Raw genomic sequence first — 17791 nt, forward strand, 5'->3', positions numbered from 1 at the left:
TTAATTAATTGCCAGCAAAAGAAGAAAACTCGATTTTAATACTATTTCTATCTTTCTCCAAATATTTTTCTTACCATATCGTTTATATCCTAAGGGGCCTCCTTGTACCGTAAACCGAATCGTCCTTGAAAATATCGCGATTTCGATACATACGGTGAATTGTTTCACCCTTAACTTTGAAGCTGTATAAATGCACATGGAAGAAAACAAATGAATTTACAGCAAATTATATATAAAAACAAAATTTTTTGACTAGCCAAACTTTTATTATAAATGCATCATCAGAGGTCTTCTAGCTCAGGAGACAAAAAGAATTTTGAATTAACAAATGTAAGTGGGTCAAGACTTAACACATTAAAACGTTTCAAGCTTGTTCCAACCTGGCCTCTTTTCAATTCTCTTTTGTAGATATCAATTTTGCTTTTTGCAACATCTGTAAAGCGTGCTTTTGGTACTTCCTTAAGATCAATCAGCGAAAGGCCATTACAGAGATGTTTGTGATTCAATATTAACCAAACACCAATGACTGCTGTAAAACTTAATTGAAATGGAGAGGATGCAGCCAACGGAAAATGTGTACTCCCAAGAAGTACATCATTTACAGAATCATAAAAATAAAAAATCAATCCTAAATGTGAAACACCAATACAAGGTATAAGAGTATTGCTATGGTCAGGATGTACCTGCTTGTAGTAAAAGGAATAAACTATTGTTTTTGCTGCTACCTGTACCAAACTACTTCCAGCAGAATTGTCATTCATTTCAAAATGCCTCTGATTAACTTCTACAGCTGACTCTACATCTTTGTAAGTTTCTTGTTCTCCATCAATAGTATCAATTATGACATCTGCACCTTCCATGATCAAATCCAAATAGCCATGCCAAACATTTAGATTACCTAAAGTAAATTAAAGGTAGAACTAGAAAAGCAGTTAGATCATTCAATATTATAATATGAGGAAGGCGCTACCTTAAATGCCAGCTTTACACTAAGGCAGCAACCATTTGATTTTCTGGGGGGGGGGGGGGGGGGCTATGGTTTTTTTGGAAAAAAAAGTTTGTTTCCGGTTTTTGGAGAAAAAAATAATTTGTTTTTGATTCTGAGAAAAAAAAAATGTTTGTTTCACCCTCAGCTGCCACTATATGTAATGCTAAAATTGAAAGAAAAAAATTGTTTTCAACTTGTCGCGAAAAAAATAGATTGTTTTTCGCCGCAGGTGAAAAAAAAAGTTTGTACAGAAAAAAAAACCATAGCCCCCCCCCCCCCCCCAGAAAATCAAATGGTTGCTGCCTAAGACAATGTCCTATGTATTGATGGTTGTTTGTTGTTTAACATCCAGTGGCAAATATTTCATGCATGTTCAGAACAAATCTCGAAGGCTACATTAATGTATTGTTTATGTCTAAAAGAAAGTTCAGATGGAAAATGTTTAGGGAACAAACACAGAACTTGAAAAGGCATGAGGGGTTATGCTATTTTTCCTGAAAAAAATTCTGATTCCAAAATTGATGAAAAAAAATCTGTTCAAGCATAGGACAAAAAAAATATTTTGAATCCAGATCTTTACCAAAAATGACTTTATCTTTCAGGTATGCAAAATAAATTTAACTTTTATATATCTAAAAACTAAAAAACTTCCCAAACAGCACATATGTCAGTCTGTACACAGTATTTTTTTAGGTGATAATTATTATTAAGGCCATATTTGCCAATTTGACTGTTATGATAAACCTTAATACTAGTGTTAAATTTTGACTAAATAATTTTAATTGATATTGCTGAAGGGTTTCGGTAATAAAAATCTGACTCGAATAAAAACCATTTGTATTTCTGATCATCTCAAGTTTGTGAGTTCTACATAAATATCATGTACTATTAAATCAGAGTCGGTTTTATGGTTTTATGTCATTTCTTGCATATATTTGTTTTTGTTTATACATGTACATGGTGTAGCTTACTTTTCAAGTTCTTATATGACAGCAAAATAAAATTGAGAATGGAAATGGGAAATACAAGCATGTCAAAAATTTGCTTTCCAGTAATGCTTAATCATGTCATAGTTGTTTTCAAGAAGACACATTTGGTTTTAGACAATAACTTGAGTATAAGATAATGGATCTCCATGAAATTTCACTAGGAGGTTCAATACACAAAAGGAAGATTAGAATTGATTTTGGGGTTATGGTACAACATTATTGGGGGTATTTTTTTTTTTATTTTGGGTTTTTCTTCCAAAAATTACCTTATTTACATTGATTATACTTATCTAGTATATATATAGATGCAACAAATACTGATTTGGCAGGAGATGTACTTAAAATAGGGTGTTTTAAATATTTTATCTGTAATTTGTGTATTTTTCCTATGATATGTACTTGTCTTCTTGATAATGTCTCTGTGAGTATCAAGATAAAGAAAATACATTTGGTAAGTATATATTCACAATTGACATGCGCCAGTGCGAGGCAAAAGGATCTTCTTTCCCTTTAATTCCAAATGTTTCACTGATTGTATGAAAATTATAACAGAAAATGTACAAAACTCTTGATAAAATTGCATTATCTGCAGATTTATTGATAACTTTCCTCAAGATGTACATGTATTCACAAGGACATAGAATTAACATATTGCATTGAAATTGAAAGGGGGTTCCAGGGGTCAGAACCCCCCTTTTTTTTGCCAATCAATGCATTTGAATGGGGACATATAGTAGTTGGACCCCCTCCCCCCTTTGTCCTGTGTTGGGAACCCCCCTTTTTAAAAATGGCTGGATCCGCCCCTGTATTGTCCATGCTATTCTGATCTGAGTTTATACATGTATACTGGCATGGCTGGTGCTGTTTCAAGTTGTCTTCTTTTTCGGTTTCTTCAGAAGTATTTGTTTAACCTGTTCGGTCAGTATAAAGTGTTACAGTTCTTATTTAGACGCAACACATAAATAGTGACCAAAAAGGTACTGCTTTCACATGAGAGAAGCTACAAAAAAAATTAAATGTACACATTTTCAATATTTTTGTAGGACTTATTATCATATGAAATTAAGAAGATATGTAGTTAGAGACTTCTGCTTTAATAGAAATTTGTGGATTCACCTGATAACTGTTTTCAAATTAGTCCATATTGAAGTTTAAAGGATCCAAAATTAAAATATGTTTGATTTCAACTGACATAAAAAATTTGGTGTTTTTTATATGCTTAATATACATCTGTGGTCCTATCAGGCTATGCGTGGCAGAACATTTTATTGCCTTTAATTTTGTACTCTTTTTTGTCATTAAAATAAATTTGTAGTTCTGTTGTGAAGTTGCTAACATGAGAATACCCAAATTGCACCTAAATTGTCCTCAACTTTTTTTTTTATGTACCAGAGAAAAGTTTATTCTTTGCTTATTTTGTAGACTTTCCTTGTTTACAATATAGTTACACCAATTTAATTTTGAGTCCATGTAGAGTCATTGAAAAAGAGGATTGAAATTACATCCAAACAATCCATCATGATGATACATTACATGTATGGTTAATTTCAAATCTTTAAAACTGGGATATAAACAGATTTTGTTTTATTTCTTCAAATATTTCGAACAATTTGATATTATTCCATGCTTTAACTATTACTTTTTGAAGAAAAGGATGCTGGTAACAAATTTAATTTGCTCATCATAAGAAGATGATAATAAGAGAACTCCAAATGGTGAAAGAAAACTTGCAAGATTTTTGAAGTTTTTTTTACTAAAAAGGTGCAATTTGGTTTCTGAGTACAATTTTGGTACTGTGATGTTATATTACCATAAGTGTGTATTGCTAAATATAAATATAGGTTGAAATATAATGTGAACCTGATAGTGATATAGTGATAAAGTACTTGGTAGAGTGAATTTTTTTATCTGACAGGTTTAAACTGGTGCATAAAATATGCAGGTGACTAGTCTGCTGCAGCTAGATGTACCCCACACACTTCCAAGTAACATGCCCTGTATATACCTATCAAAGTCATGGTATTCTCATTGGTTATCATAACTCCATCTTCCCATAAAATACAATTTTGGACAATATGGGAGCATACCATATATACAGTAACTCAGTTCTAAATGTACTACTCAGACTCAAGTCTCCTTTTATGATTAAACTAAGAGAGAGAAAACAAAACAGTTTCCATCTCCTGGGACTGTATAAGGTGTGACATACATTTTGTAATCAATGAAAAGATTTGTCGCGAGTTTGCCAAAGGAAGTACAGAATAAAAAGATTGTGAATTATTTGAATATTCTTTCATGTTTAAAACTTTTGTTAAGTTTTAAATTAGTCTGTGGGCTACCATAGGATCCAGAGGGGGGACGGTCCCCCCTTTTCATGGGAAAAAATTGTTGACTATAGGTGTAATACCACCAAATCATGGTACGTCACATCCGGTTGCATACGAAAGTAGGTCTAAAAAAATATTCCCTTGAATTTGACCGTTGTAGGTAATTAATCCTACATTTTATTGCAGTAAAACTATTTCTGTGTCATAAACATATGTCTTGGGTATTTCAAAACACCATTATTTTTTATTTGTGATTTCTATAGAAAATTTTGTAATCTTGAGGTTACATGGTGACTAAACCTTGAACACAGATAGAATAAGGGGAGAAATTTGATTGGTTAACTTCCAATGATGGTTATTTTCTTATATGCAATGAAATGTTATGTGAAACTTTTTCTATAGAACTGGACAGGATAAAACTTTACTCATGCCAAGTAATTCTTTATTTGAAACAAAGATAAATTCTGCATAATTTTTTGAAAAGTGCAAATTTAACAAAGACTAATAGGGGAAAATCAATGGTGGTATTACACCTATATAGGTAATCACTGAAGGCAGTGAAGCATGACTAGAGCGCCCCGTCAGCAGGCCCTCCTTATGAAAAATTCTGGATTCGTCATTGACTACATAAATAACAGTGATCACATTCAACAGTATAATTATCATTTTTCCTTGATGTGGGGAATAATGTGGCAGATGAACAAAAGTATTCATGGTCAACCAGTGCACCGGAGTTTACCCGCATGCCGCATGGCCATAACAAAAAATCCGAAATGTATTGCCTGCAGAAGTTTTTTCTGTGTTCCCATGCCTGGACGGAACTTTTACGCTAAATATGTAATCGTTTACTATGATTTTGTTACTTTTAAATGAAGTACCTGTGATTTTTAGGTAATTTGTTTTGACCTCACTGATAATGGAATGTTGAAGCAGACAAAACATGGCGTCAGATCGATGTTGTTGTCCTAACTTCGGTAATTTCCGTGGTACAATAAAATTTAAAGAAGCCACACAAGTTACCAAAATTTCTGAATTCTTGTTATATCAAACAAATAAAAATTAATGTCGTAGTTAACATCGAAATTATTCCGATCTGTTCCATTTAGTCAATTAAGATCGCGTTAAAACGTTAAATTTGGCCGCCATTAAAAAAAAATAATCGTACGAGATTTTACGAGAGTGACGAAACTTTTCAGATGGGTCGTCTAGAAAGAGTTATCGTTCTTTGTCCCAAAACGATGCTTCTACCATAAGTGCCAGCATAGCTGGCATATAAATCTACTTAGGGTTTCTTTTGTGCTTTGTCTGCCTATATATGCAATGAAATATCTTGAAAAATCATTTTTACATTACCCCCACCTCCCAACATGTTTACTCTGCAAGCTGGGGGCAAGTGTGGATGGAAACATGTTTTGACGCACTCCAAGGAGCCTGTGTCGTTCACTTGGTTTCAATTTAGTCTAAATCTTCATTTTAGGATGATTTCAACCTAAACACTTATATGAAGATCTTATCCTACTTAACATTTTTGGCATTGAAAATTTCAATCTATCTATAACTGTTCAGAAGATATTTATTAAAAAAAACACTTAAATCGGTCAAAATCAACTTTTATGGGAAATAACTCCAATAATGAGTGGTCTGATCATTTTGGTCATTTGACTTGTTTGTATAGCTTTTATTGCTGAACATTGTTGCAATTTAAAGTTTTTTGCTATCTATTATAGTTTATGAGATTATAGCCAAGAACATCAGTTAAAAATAAAAAATTTGCTAATTTCAAACAAAAATCATTGTCGATTTCTTTTCTTTTTTTTAGCTACATTTTCTTTTTTTTTATAAACAAAATCTTGCTTATTCCTTAAGAAAAAACTATTATGTCAATTTAAAAAAAACACAAAATCAAAACAACTAAGTGTGACGTGTGTGGCTCATCTGGTTTCAACTTTTGTCTAAATCTTGATTTGAGATGATTTCAGACCTACAGGCTTATTTGTAGATCTTCTCCTACTTAACATTTTGCTGTTCAAACTTTCAATCTATCTATAACCATGATAACAGTTTAGAAGATATTTATTTCAAGCACTAAAATGAGGCAAAAATAAACATTAAAGGGCAACAACTCCAATAATGAGTGTTCTGATCATTTCGGACACTTTGTTTGTAGATCTTTTATTGCTGAACATATTTGTAATACCGGTATATATTTTTTTCAATTTATTATAGTTTATGAATTATGAATAATAGTCAAAAGCATTAAAATTTGCCAAAAATTGTCATTTATAGGCAATCACCCCTATGCAAGGGTATCCGACAAATCTGAACCTTTGGCGGCCATGTTGGTCAACCAACTGACTTTTTTTTTAAGTAGATACCCTAAGGATGATTGTGAACAAGATTGGTTTCATTTGGCCTGGTAGTTTCAGAGGAGAAGATTTTTGTAAAATTTTATGGACAATGGATTAAAGGTATCAGTCCTAGGTCATGTGTAGGTACATATATATTAATATTGCCTTTCTTGAACCAGCCTATGTTAGGTTGTCCGTATGGCTGACTGGGATGTATAAATATGCAGTCGCATACTGTCAGATCCCAAATGCACAGTTCTACACTCTTTTAATGAAACCCTATATCAACTCTTTCAATCGACTGTGAATGACCATATTTCTATCTAGAAGTGCAGTAATTATTATTTACTGTCTTTTTCCAGTATTAGTCTATTTTAAAGTCGATAAGTGAATGTTGTTACATGTACCCTCAAAAATTTCTGTGCATGCTCAAAATGGAAGGGCAGAAGGTGCATGAACCCCCATTGATAAAATTCAATGGGCATGCTGCTTTTAACATGTACATGTGAGCTAAAAATTGACACTATCTTGAACAAGACAAGCCTACTTTTATGTTTTGTATGACTAGTAAGAAAAAATTATACCTATGCTTGTATCACCATATACAATTTGTCCATGTCTCTTTCTACATGGACATACTTTGATCTGGTTGGCCTTTCTATTATCAATTGTGAAGTAGGGTGATGTGGAAAGCTGAGAAAATAAATGGAAGGCCAGCAGTACTGTTAATTCAGTTTCATCATCACATTCCTTTGTACGTGACAATCCTTCTTGGATTTCTGAAAAAGTAAAGGAAATTTAGTTTACCAGCCTATACACATGTACAAAGTATCTACTATCTATAAGCACATGTATGTCATATAAGCAGTATAATGTATTCAGGGTTCTCACTAAGGAATTCAAGCAAGTCCAGGGACTCATGACTTTTGCCCATGACGAGTCCATAATGTTTGCTTTTATGGATTTCTGAATTAAAATCCATTGCACTCTTCTGTCATACCCGGAACTGTAAGTAAGCTAGTTCTCGGCTGAATTCTTACAATCCGCTCAAAGATGATCAAATACAAGCGGATTCCAGTTTAAACAGTTCGTTATGACTTATGATCGCCGGATCGGATGATAAACTTAAGCTTTTTTTTTCATGGACGCACTGGGAATTTTAAGGCCATTTTGGGAAAATAATAAGCTTTTTTTCATTGGGAATGGGGCTGATATTCAGCCCCTGAGAGTATCCTGAAAAATTCCTGCCCCCAAATACAATCCCAAGCTGTGTTTTGTGATTATATACCTTGTGTTAAAATCTAATTCCATTTGCTCAATCAGAACTCAAGTTATCATACGGAAACCATTAACCTGCGGTCCTATAAAAACACAAAATTAAGTTTTCTTGGGTATTTACGATAAAAAGAAATTTTTAAAATTGTTTGGAGGTTATTGAACATAATATATCATTTTGAAATTAATTATTGATCGAAAGCCAAGTCATGCATTTTTTGTAAAAAATTACAATTCTAAATACAAAAAATAAATTCACAGATAATGACAAATTTACGTTTAAAACAAATTATTTCTCAGAAGAACAACATCTGTAAACTGATTATTATAATGTCATCTTGTTACTTTAGGGAAGTTTTTTCCAGTCAATTGAAAGTGAAGTTGGTGCTCGCAGCTAAAGAAACTATCATCTTAAGTAACCTCTGCAGTTGCCCAAATTACCATCATCTGCAAAAAGAAGTCATTTTGGTTTTGTATTATTAAATGTAATTCATATTTTTTGTCAAAAATAATTGGAAAGTAATTGAAGAAAATTTAGGAAACATTAATGTTTTAAAGTGAACATGCGAGTAATATTCGGTGGACCTATATTTTTTAACAGCATTTACTATTGGTGTCATATCTGAATTGCCATATTCTTTTGTTTCAAAGAGGGAATGACTCATACTTTTCATTATTTTCGGAATAAATTTAATTTTTTTTTAATATTTTGTATATTTCCACTGGTATCTAAAGATTATATTTAAGTATCTATTAACGGGTTGCAATTTTTAGTCAAAGGTGTGTTTTTCATTCCTTTCTCCACGTAAATCTCTCATTTCAAACTTGAACGAATGGAGGTCGTCATCGAAGATATTTATAAATAAATATTGAATTCCGAATGTATTATGCTGCATGAAAAAGCAAGAGAATTACGAGTGAAAAAGGCGCATGTTTACAAGTGAATAAAATATTGGATTAATGCACCAAACCAATGCACTGTATTTGGAATGAAAATTTTAGCATTGGAAAGGTCGATTATTGTTAAAAATCCAACGGGGATTTAAATAAAAGCGGCAATCAAACACTTTATTCCTAAATGGAGATGGGTTTCCCTATCTAGTATTCTAACATAGCATCAAATGACGACTTCCGTTCCTTTAAGTTTGAAATGAGAGATCTATGTCGAGAAAGGAATAAATAACACACCTTTGACTAAAAATTAAACAGAAAGACGTACTGCATTCAATTTGTAAATAATTTTACATCTGCATTATTAAGCAATATTAAAGTATTTATTTTATTGTAATTGATTGGGTTACCATGAAAGTAGATTTATCAAAATGTTTTATGGAGAAGATGCCAACCGTGGCAGATAGTAACCTTGCGGTGGATAGTAAACAAACAGTATTTAAAGTATATGTGTGTAATTTTAACAGAGATAAACACTGAAATAATTGAAAACATTACAAATGAAAAAAAAATCCTGACTTACAAAAAAGGGGGAGGGCCGAAAACTCAATCCCGACCCCCGAGGTACCTGTGGTTTTCCAGACACTTATTTCTTTGATTTTGTAATTCATCCGTCTTAGCACTGACTTTTATCACATTTTTCATGTTTATACTAAATTCTTTGCATATGAATTTTAGTGCCAACTTCAATGTTAATACATTAAGTAGTCCAAAATAAGTTTCATGTTTAGAGTTTCAATAAAGAACACCAAAAAAAAAAGACATCTATTCAAGGACACGAATAACCAAATTTGAGCATATATAGTCCATTTTACTTAGGGAGCTACCATTTGATTTTTATGGGGGGGCTAGGATGAAATTTGAAAAAAATAGGCAGGACAGGAGTTTTGAGTAAAAAAATAAGGCAGGATGTGACACTTGCAAAAAAAAAAGTATGGACGACAATTTAGGTAAAAAAAAGTCAGGATAAACTAAAAAAAAAAAAAAGGCAAGACCGAATAGAGTGAAAAATAAAAAGGCAGGACAGAGATTACAACTAAAAAAAAATGCAGGACAAAATTTTTCATCCTAGCCCCCCCCATAAAAATCAAATGGTAGCTCCCTTAGGGAAATTAGGAAACTAACCCCAGAATTTTAGTCACAAAATAAATGCAGCAAACTTTTTAACCATTATTAGCAAATGTAATGTCAGGATTGCAGTGATAAGACTAATTATTTTATTTGGAGGGGATGAATGATTAGGGAAAAATCCATTTACAATATTAGTCAGACTATAGGATAAAAAGTTCTGGTGTCACAAATTATATAAAGTTATGAAATTCTAATTTTTGCAATTTACAGAGATATACTATGAATCATTATGCTATATATTAAACTTATCTACCATCAAATTTATATTTGCCAGTATTTCCGGGATTTCCCAGTATTTCCTGGGAATTCCCTGTATTTCCCTGGGAACTTTTTGCCAACCCTGTTTTTGTGCAGATGGTGGTATTTTGGGCAACTGCAGAGGTTACTAAAGATGACTGTTTCGTTAGCCGCAAGCAATAAGTTTACTTCAATTGATTGGAAAAACTTGCCTTAAGCCAAAAAGATAAGATTATATATTAATCAGCCTAAAGGTGTTGTCCTTCTGAGAAATAATTTGTTTAAAATGTAATTTTGTCATTTTCTGTGAATTGATTTAAAAATGCAATTTTCTACAAAAAATGTATGACTTGGCTTTGGATTAATGATAAATTTTAAAAAGAAACATCGTGTTCAATAACCTCAAAATGTTTTATTTGTTTTTATCGTACATACATGTACACAAGGAAAATAATTTTGTGTTTTTACGATAAATTAAAGTTGTAGTAGGCACCAAACATTTTCTTACTGAGGTGGGGGGGGGGGGGGGGGCTCAGGGCTCGACATTAACTATTTTACCAACTTGTCCCATCGGACAAGTAGTTATAAAACATACTTGTCCGAATGAAAAAGCCACTTGTCCATAAAATAAGTCGAAATTATGTTTACTATATCAAGAGCAAACTATCTTATTGTATCTGTGCAACATTTTTCTTTTCTATTGACCTACCCAAGTACCCAAGTCAAAAGCCTTTTAGAATATTTAATGTTCGAATAAATGGTGACTTTTGAATTCCAAACAGTAAGTGGTGTCCATATTGGGATGTACAAATACGAAGTCACGTTCGATCAAAATTTGGATGTACAAATATGCAGTCAAGTTCGTTCTGAATCCGAACAAAGCTTCTGCCTCATATTGATTTGATTGTTGGCATTAAAACATCCAGATGTAACTGTCAGTTGCACATTAAGAACGCGCAACAATAAGTGAAAACCGAAGAGCAGAAAATACTGACTGCCATTGTGAAAATAGTGGGTGCACCGTCCGGGATTGGGTAAATAATTAGCCATGCAATGACCACCTGCAATTGGAATGTTCGCCGTGACGTCACAGGTTACCTGTGATCTTGTTATGGTGGGCAAAAAATAAAGAAAGATGCGTGGAATTTCAACTTTAAATAATCATAACTTTTTTATTATTTAAGTTAATTTAAAAAATCGTTTGGTTCTAAAAAATGTTTTTAAAGTACAAAGTCATGGTAAACTTCTGAAATAAATATTCAGTTATTTAGTGTATGTAAATTAAGGTCCATTTTCAAACTCTTCAAAAATACACCGACGAATTTTCTAAATTCTATGATAAATTCATTTTTCCACATACATGACATATGTATATAAAACTCGCCATTGAATCTCATCCAAAATTCAATTTACAGACCCAAAATTGATCTAGAAATAACAAAGCAATTAAAGTTTAAAAATTGGGATTTTTATCGAGTAATTGGCCATTGTTTATTAGTTTATTTACTTGCCAACCAAAATGACACTTAATGAGATGCAAATTAGTGAATATGACATCACAGATGAGATTTGCGAACATTCCTATTGTGCAGACCCAAAAGTGAGTTAATGCAGGGATTCTTTGGCGTATGGACAATGTGGCACTTTCCCGACAAGAGGTATTAGATTTAAGTCCCTTTTCTGACTGGACGTGACTGCATATTTTTTTTTTATCCTGCACAGCCAAACGGACACCAAAAAGTACCAAGGTTTCTACTGCAGGTCGGAGGAAGACCATGGGAAGACCCTGTTTCTATACCCTATTCAACCCTTGAGTTGGCCCATGTTGAAGGAATAGCACTAGCTTTGAACATTAATCATACTGGGAACTATTGCGAATTGTTTCACTTCTCAAAAGAAAATTTTCTATGAAAATTTTCATGTTCTTTCTGAAATAAATATGTCCCTTGAAGACAATCATTAGAATATAGTTCATATGTCATGTATGTAGCAAGACTTTTTTCATTCTAAAATTATTCTAGCTTGACATTTATCCTGCAAACTTACGTTTCAACAATATGGACTTGATAAAGATTTGAACTGATTTGGAAGATTTCGTAAACATGCAGAAAGTGTGGCACTCAACGCTTCAAGATTCATAGGACTATTCTGACGTGTATTTGTGGGTTGGGCCATCGGTATTTGGGAAAGACTGCAAATGGTCCCTGTCAAGGATATTTCTTACCGTATTCTACATAATTACCTTCATTTAGCAAGAACTTGACAAGGAGCTCCAGTGTCATTTTCGTTTGACTGTCTGTTGGAATTTCTTTCTTTGTGATAAAATTCTTCAACATTTTAAATGCTTCAATAAAAAGATTGCCAAAAGCAAATGTCCTTTGGGTGGGCTTTAGAGTACAGTCTGCCTTTGTGAAGCAGTAACCATTGTCCGGGTCAGCAGCGTTGCATGATCCTATTTCATAGGCTCCAAGTGCTGTGATTTCTTGCTTGAACTTATTAACGGCGTCTACAAAAGAGGGATTTTCTGTTAAGAATTTACTATGGAATTCATCAAATATATCACTGTCATCTCGCCCAGTTTTACGTTTTTTCTTTACGGGTTCTGTCTCCGCACTGGAACATGCCATCATCGATTTTGATGTATGACGTAGTGACCAGAATGGAACATCTAAATACCTACCGATACAAAATATAACAACAACGAACTATCAACTATTCGGGAAAATATGTCGGGAAGTCATCGATTAGATGGTTCAAGGTACCTATTTATTGGGGTACCGTACGAAGATAGTTCTATAAGAAATAGTGCTGCAAGTTTGCATGTGATGTGTGGCACTCCTATTAAAAAGAGAAGAAATTTGTTTTCAGTTTAGAAAATAGACTGACTTTCGATCAGGAAACCAAAAGATTTTATGCAAAAAAGTTATCTGAAGGCTGAGTAATGATACATTATTTTGATTGGTACTTAGGGGAAATAACTGTGGGAAACACCTTGCAAAATCATAGAGTCTCATGAAGGGGGACCTATTGAAAAATTTCGACTGTCAACGTACCCCGAAAATTTAACCAGTCTGAGTAAGCAAGCACTATACCCTCTGGGACCAGTTCTCATTAGAGCCAACGAAATATAGGGAAGCGGCATTTTGACGTCACATTTTGTTAATTTTAGTTGAAATACTGTATAGTGTATAGAAATAAATAGGAGCCTGGAACCAATTTGTGAGCCTCATTTTTTGAAGTCTTTTCTTTTGGAGATTTGATTATTCAATGTTTACATTTTGAAAACTCGTTTTCTTTAATAAATGGCATAATTTATGAAGAAATACAAGCAAACTATACAGTACAGGAATTTATTATTTTTGTACCAACAAGCCAATATAGACCCTTGAACCACCCTCCAAGGACAGACTCATAAAGTTCTGAAATAATTAAGTGTGAAATTTCCAATTTACCGAAATGTCAAAAAAGTCTATTTTGCCCACCTTAGTTTAATGGTGAAGCACGTATTAGATACTGCACCACGCCTTTATAATTCATATTAATGTAGCAACCCAACAGGTATGCTGACCATTTAGCCCTGGGCACCCCCTTTTTTACATCGAAAAACGGTATGCTCGGGGCATGCATTATCCTGCTTGAACGATTGAACTGAAAGCTTTTGTTTTGTTTATTTTATATTAATTAACATAATTTTGTATTTAGATTGGAGAAATTCATTCATTCTTCCACATTTACCTACTAAAACCCTAAAAAAATGGGACCCAGGTCCAAGCAGTAATCTTATTGAACCTTGCTCAGACGCATAGCGAAATTTAACATATTTACTTAAACTAAATCCTTCCTTCCTTCCTTCCTTCCCTCCCAACCTCCCTCCCCCTTCATTCATTCATTCCTTCATCCATTCCTTCCTTCCTTCCTTCCTTCCTTCATTCCTTCATTCCTTCATTCCTTCATTCATTCATTCATTCATTCATTTTGTTTATTATGTATTCATGTTTATTTGTTTATGCATGTATGTTTATATGTTTGTCTCCATGTATGTATGTATGTGTGTTTGTATATATATTTGTATAACTTGATAATGATCCTATCACCATAGGTCCCATACTCACTGTGTCTAAACCACACCGGCAAAATTTGCTCGGACTCGATGGTATCTAACATCCGGCACAATGACGGAACACCAATAGACAAAAGAAAGGTAGGTTTCTCCTTATTTTTTTATTTTCTTTATGATATCGAAGAATATATATACATATACAACTATTTTCTATTGTGAGATGCAATATTTTCTACAACCGTTCTATATTAACGGAGAAATAAGTCAAAATGCATGTCAAAATGACGAATTGAGTGAACCTTGCCTCGAAATTGTTTAATTTCTCGTTAAATTGTTCACATTGTACGGAAAGAAAGGTACGGGAAGATAGATATTGACACGGAGATTGCAAATTTAGTTATTATGAGCATCTCCATAATTGTATCTCTGTGTATGGAACAAAAGAAATGAGTCATGTCAAAATGGAACTGGCCGGTTTCATCAATGTATACAACCCGGTTTCGTCATAGATTGCAAAATGCATAACCCGGTTTGGTCAAATAAAAAAAATCATAATCGCATTACATTATAATTGATTATTTAACTTCAGCGTTCAAAAGGAGTTTTGTGGGTGGTTGGAAAACAAGTTCGTTCACCGGACAACGGCTTATTATTTATATGAGTCTCAGATTCAAATAAATAATAAGCAAACACTTGAATTCCTACTCTTATAGAACACAAATATTTTAATTTACTTTGCATTCCGAAATTTTTTAACAGCATATTGAGATTAAAGCTCTCTAAATATGCGTTTTCTATATGAGTTATGGGAAAATATGTTGAACATGTTTAAACTTGAAATTAAAGTTTACGGTCTTAAAAATCGAAACACACAATTGATAGGTGATTTTCTCGCACAAAAGGATGGACACCTTTATAAGAAATCTAATCATTCTATGTATGTAATCTTTTCTACTATCGTTAAGGGATAATTTTAACTATGATACAAGTTTTGGCACACATCGCGCATTTACTATACATGCTCTGTCATCGGACGAGTTAAGGTTTTTTCATCATTTTTTATTATTTGTACTTTTGTTGTACTGTTTGTGTCAGCGACAACACTTTGACTCAGTCCATTCCCGAATCACACGCTTGTAATTCCATGGTTGTCTTTGGTTGCTTTATACCATATGCGTTTTGAACATAAAATAGGCAGGTAGTTTTCTTGTTTGAATTGTTTTACATTTATAATTTAGGGCCCTGTTATAGCTTGCTTTCATGTAGTTTGTGTGTTTTTCTCATTGTTTAAGGCATACGCTGACCTTAACTTGATTAATTTAGCATAATTTTTGTGTCTAAAAGAAAGTGGTCTCATTGTCAAACTTTAACCTGAAGCGGGACGGACGGACGAACGGACGCACAGATTAAAAAACATAAATTGGACATAAAAATAACTAGAGAAGATCACCATTCTAATAATCCCGCCACCCTGTACATAATCGGCGCAAATGAAAGACAAAATCTGCACAAGTGAAAGGAAACAAAAACCAAATGAAATGCAGGTCGGCGCAAATATAAGTATAGATTATCGGGTTTTCTACACATTGATATCGTAAAATATCAGCCGCGAGCCACAATGTAAACCTTTTTGGCGAGTGAGCGCAGCGAACGAGATAAAAAGTTTCACATTGTGTTGAGCGGCTGATATTTTACGATATCTATACGTAGAACACCCGATTATCTTTTTATCGTTCTATTGATACTGGTCTTTTCTTTCTCCTCAAGTCAGTTTTACGCTTGACGAAAGCAAGCTTGATAAGTACCGATTATCAGGTTATCTGCATGTTGATATCGTAAAATATCAGCTGCGAGACATAATATGAAGCTTTTTGTCGAGTGAGCGTAGCGAACGAGATCAAAAAGCCTTCATATAATGTCAAGCAGCTGATATTTTACAATATCAATATGCAGATAATCTGATAATCGATTTATCGGGCTATATTTGCGTGTTTCAGAAGTGTTTTTTTTGTTTCACCAGCACACAAAAAATGACTTGATAAGTTCGGGTCAAAGTTATTAACGTCGGTTCAAACATTATGACGTCGCTGATATGTCCGGGTCAAAGTTATTTAGGCCGGGTCAACGTATTTGACGTCACAAAGACATGATACGGAATAATATTAAGAGCTGAACAGAGTGATATAGACAGTGGGACGACCGATAACTTCTCCTCTCGCATTGTGACGTCGCTGATAACTTCTCCTCTCACATTGTGACGTCGCTGATAATGCCTGGTCTCGTTTTGAAGTCTTGATACGAGAATTACGGAGCGACAGAGCAAGGTGATAAAGGGGTAGGGAAGGACGATAAGACAAATTCTAATGCAATTTGTATGTAACAATTTTTTTCATTGGCTAAAAGTTGCCGTCAAATCCACAGTTGACCAGGCGGAACTATGGAGGAACAACCATTTTGAAATAATTGAATCAACAAATGTTCGATTACTACTTTATAATCGGAAAAAAAAACAACACCTACCTCGAATTCGTCGTTTTAATGTTATTTTATCCGAATTTGAAGTGTACAGGTAACGTAATAACTTCCAGTTTGTAAGTTTTTATTTGTATGACGTCACGTTTACCCATGACGTCTTTGCGCCAAAATCATTCATGATGTTTCGCGGATTTTTTTTTATTTGTCAAATTAAGCCATTTTTCCAAGTTTTATCGTATTATATCTTTTTGAAATGCATTAGAATCGGAATAACAGTACTGTAGTTGAAGAGTTGCCACCGTCAATTTTGATTTGACGGTCGCAAATCTCCGTTTTACTGTCTCCGCTACGCGTCGCCAGTAAAACTGCATTTGCGACCGTCAAATCTACAATTGACGGTGGCAACTCTTCAACTAGACTGGTTCCCGATCGCAATATTCAGTATGTTACACATATACCAATATAACGACCGGGACGAGCTTAACGTTACCTTGAACTTGTTTACAACGTTCTTCAAAATCGGAGGTATTTCTAAACCAAACGTCGTCTATTGGCGAACTTTTTAATTTTGGCGTCCCAGCAGACGCTCCTCACATAATGAATTCTGAGATCAATCTCTCGAGAGTGTTATCATAAAATCATAATTAAAAAGATAAATAGTAACAAATGAAAATAAAAAATAAAATGTTATGAATAAAAAAAAAAATTTTTTTATTCCAAAACTTGGATCTAAACAGTGAAATGAAGAGACCTGAACGGACCTGAACTTCAATAACTGTTTTTATTTTTCAATGGATTTTTTTCAACACTAACCAAAAATCCTATTTATAAGTAATAATTTAAAATATCTCTAGAAATGGCTATTTCACCGGCAACAGCAATATATAGTGAATGTGTTTCGGCTGCTGAAAAAAAAAGAAAATAATGTATATGTTTATTTTGTTAGCATGAGGTAAGCAAAAGCCCAACTAAAAACTATTTACAAATAACTGACTAGTATTTCTAAAGCA

At 33.4% G+C, this 17791-nt stretch overlaps 1 protein-coding gene across 1 annotated transcript; it reads right to left on the reverse strand.

The window, feature by feature from the left end:
- Positions 1-244: 244 nt before the first annotated feature.
- LOC143055658 (uncharacterized) lies at positions 245-12907 on the reverse strand. The gene is made up of 3 exons (XM_076228823.1): positions 12489-12907; positions 7237-7431; positions 245-898 (listed from the first exon to the last, which is right to left on the reverse strand). Exons 1-3 carry the CDS (start codon positions 12874-12876, stop codon positions 282-284), a joined length of 1200 nt encoding a protein of 399 aa, XP_076084938.1. The 5' UTR covers positions 12877-12907; the 3' UTR covers positions 245-281.
- Between the last annotated feature and the right edge of the window lie 4884 nt (positions 12908-17791).

The sequence above is a fragment of the Mytilus galloprovincialis genome, chromosome 12, assembly GCF_965363235.1.
Source record: "Mytilus galloprovincialis chromosome 12, xbMytGall1.hap1.1, whole genome shotgun sequence".
NCBI classification, from domain to species: domain Eukaryota; kingdom Metazoa; phylum Mollusca; class Bivalvia; order Mytilida; family Mytilidae; genus Mytilus; species Mytilus galloprovincialis.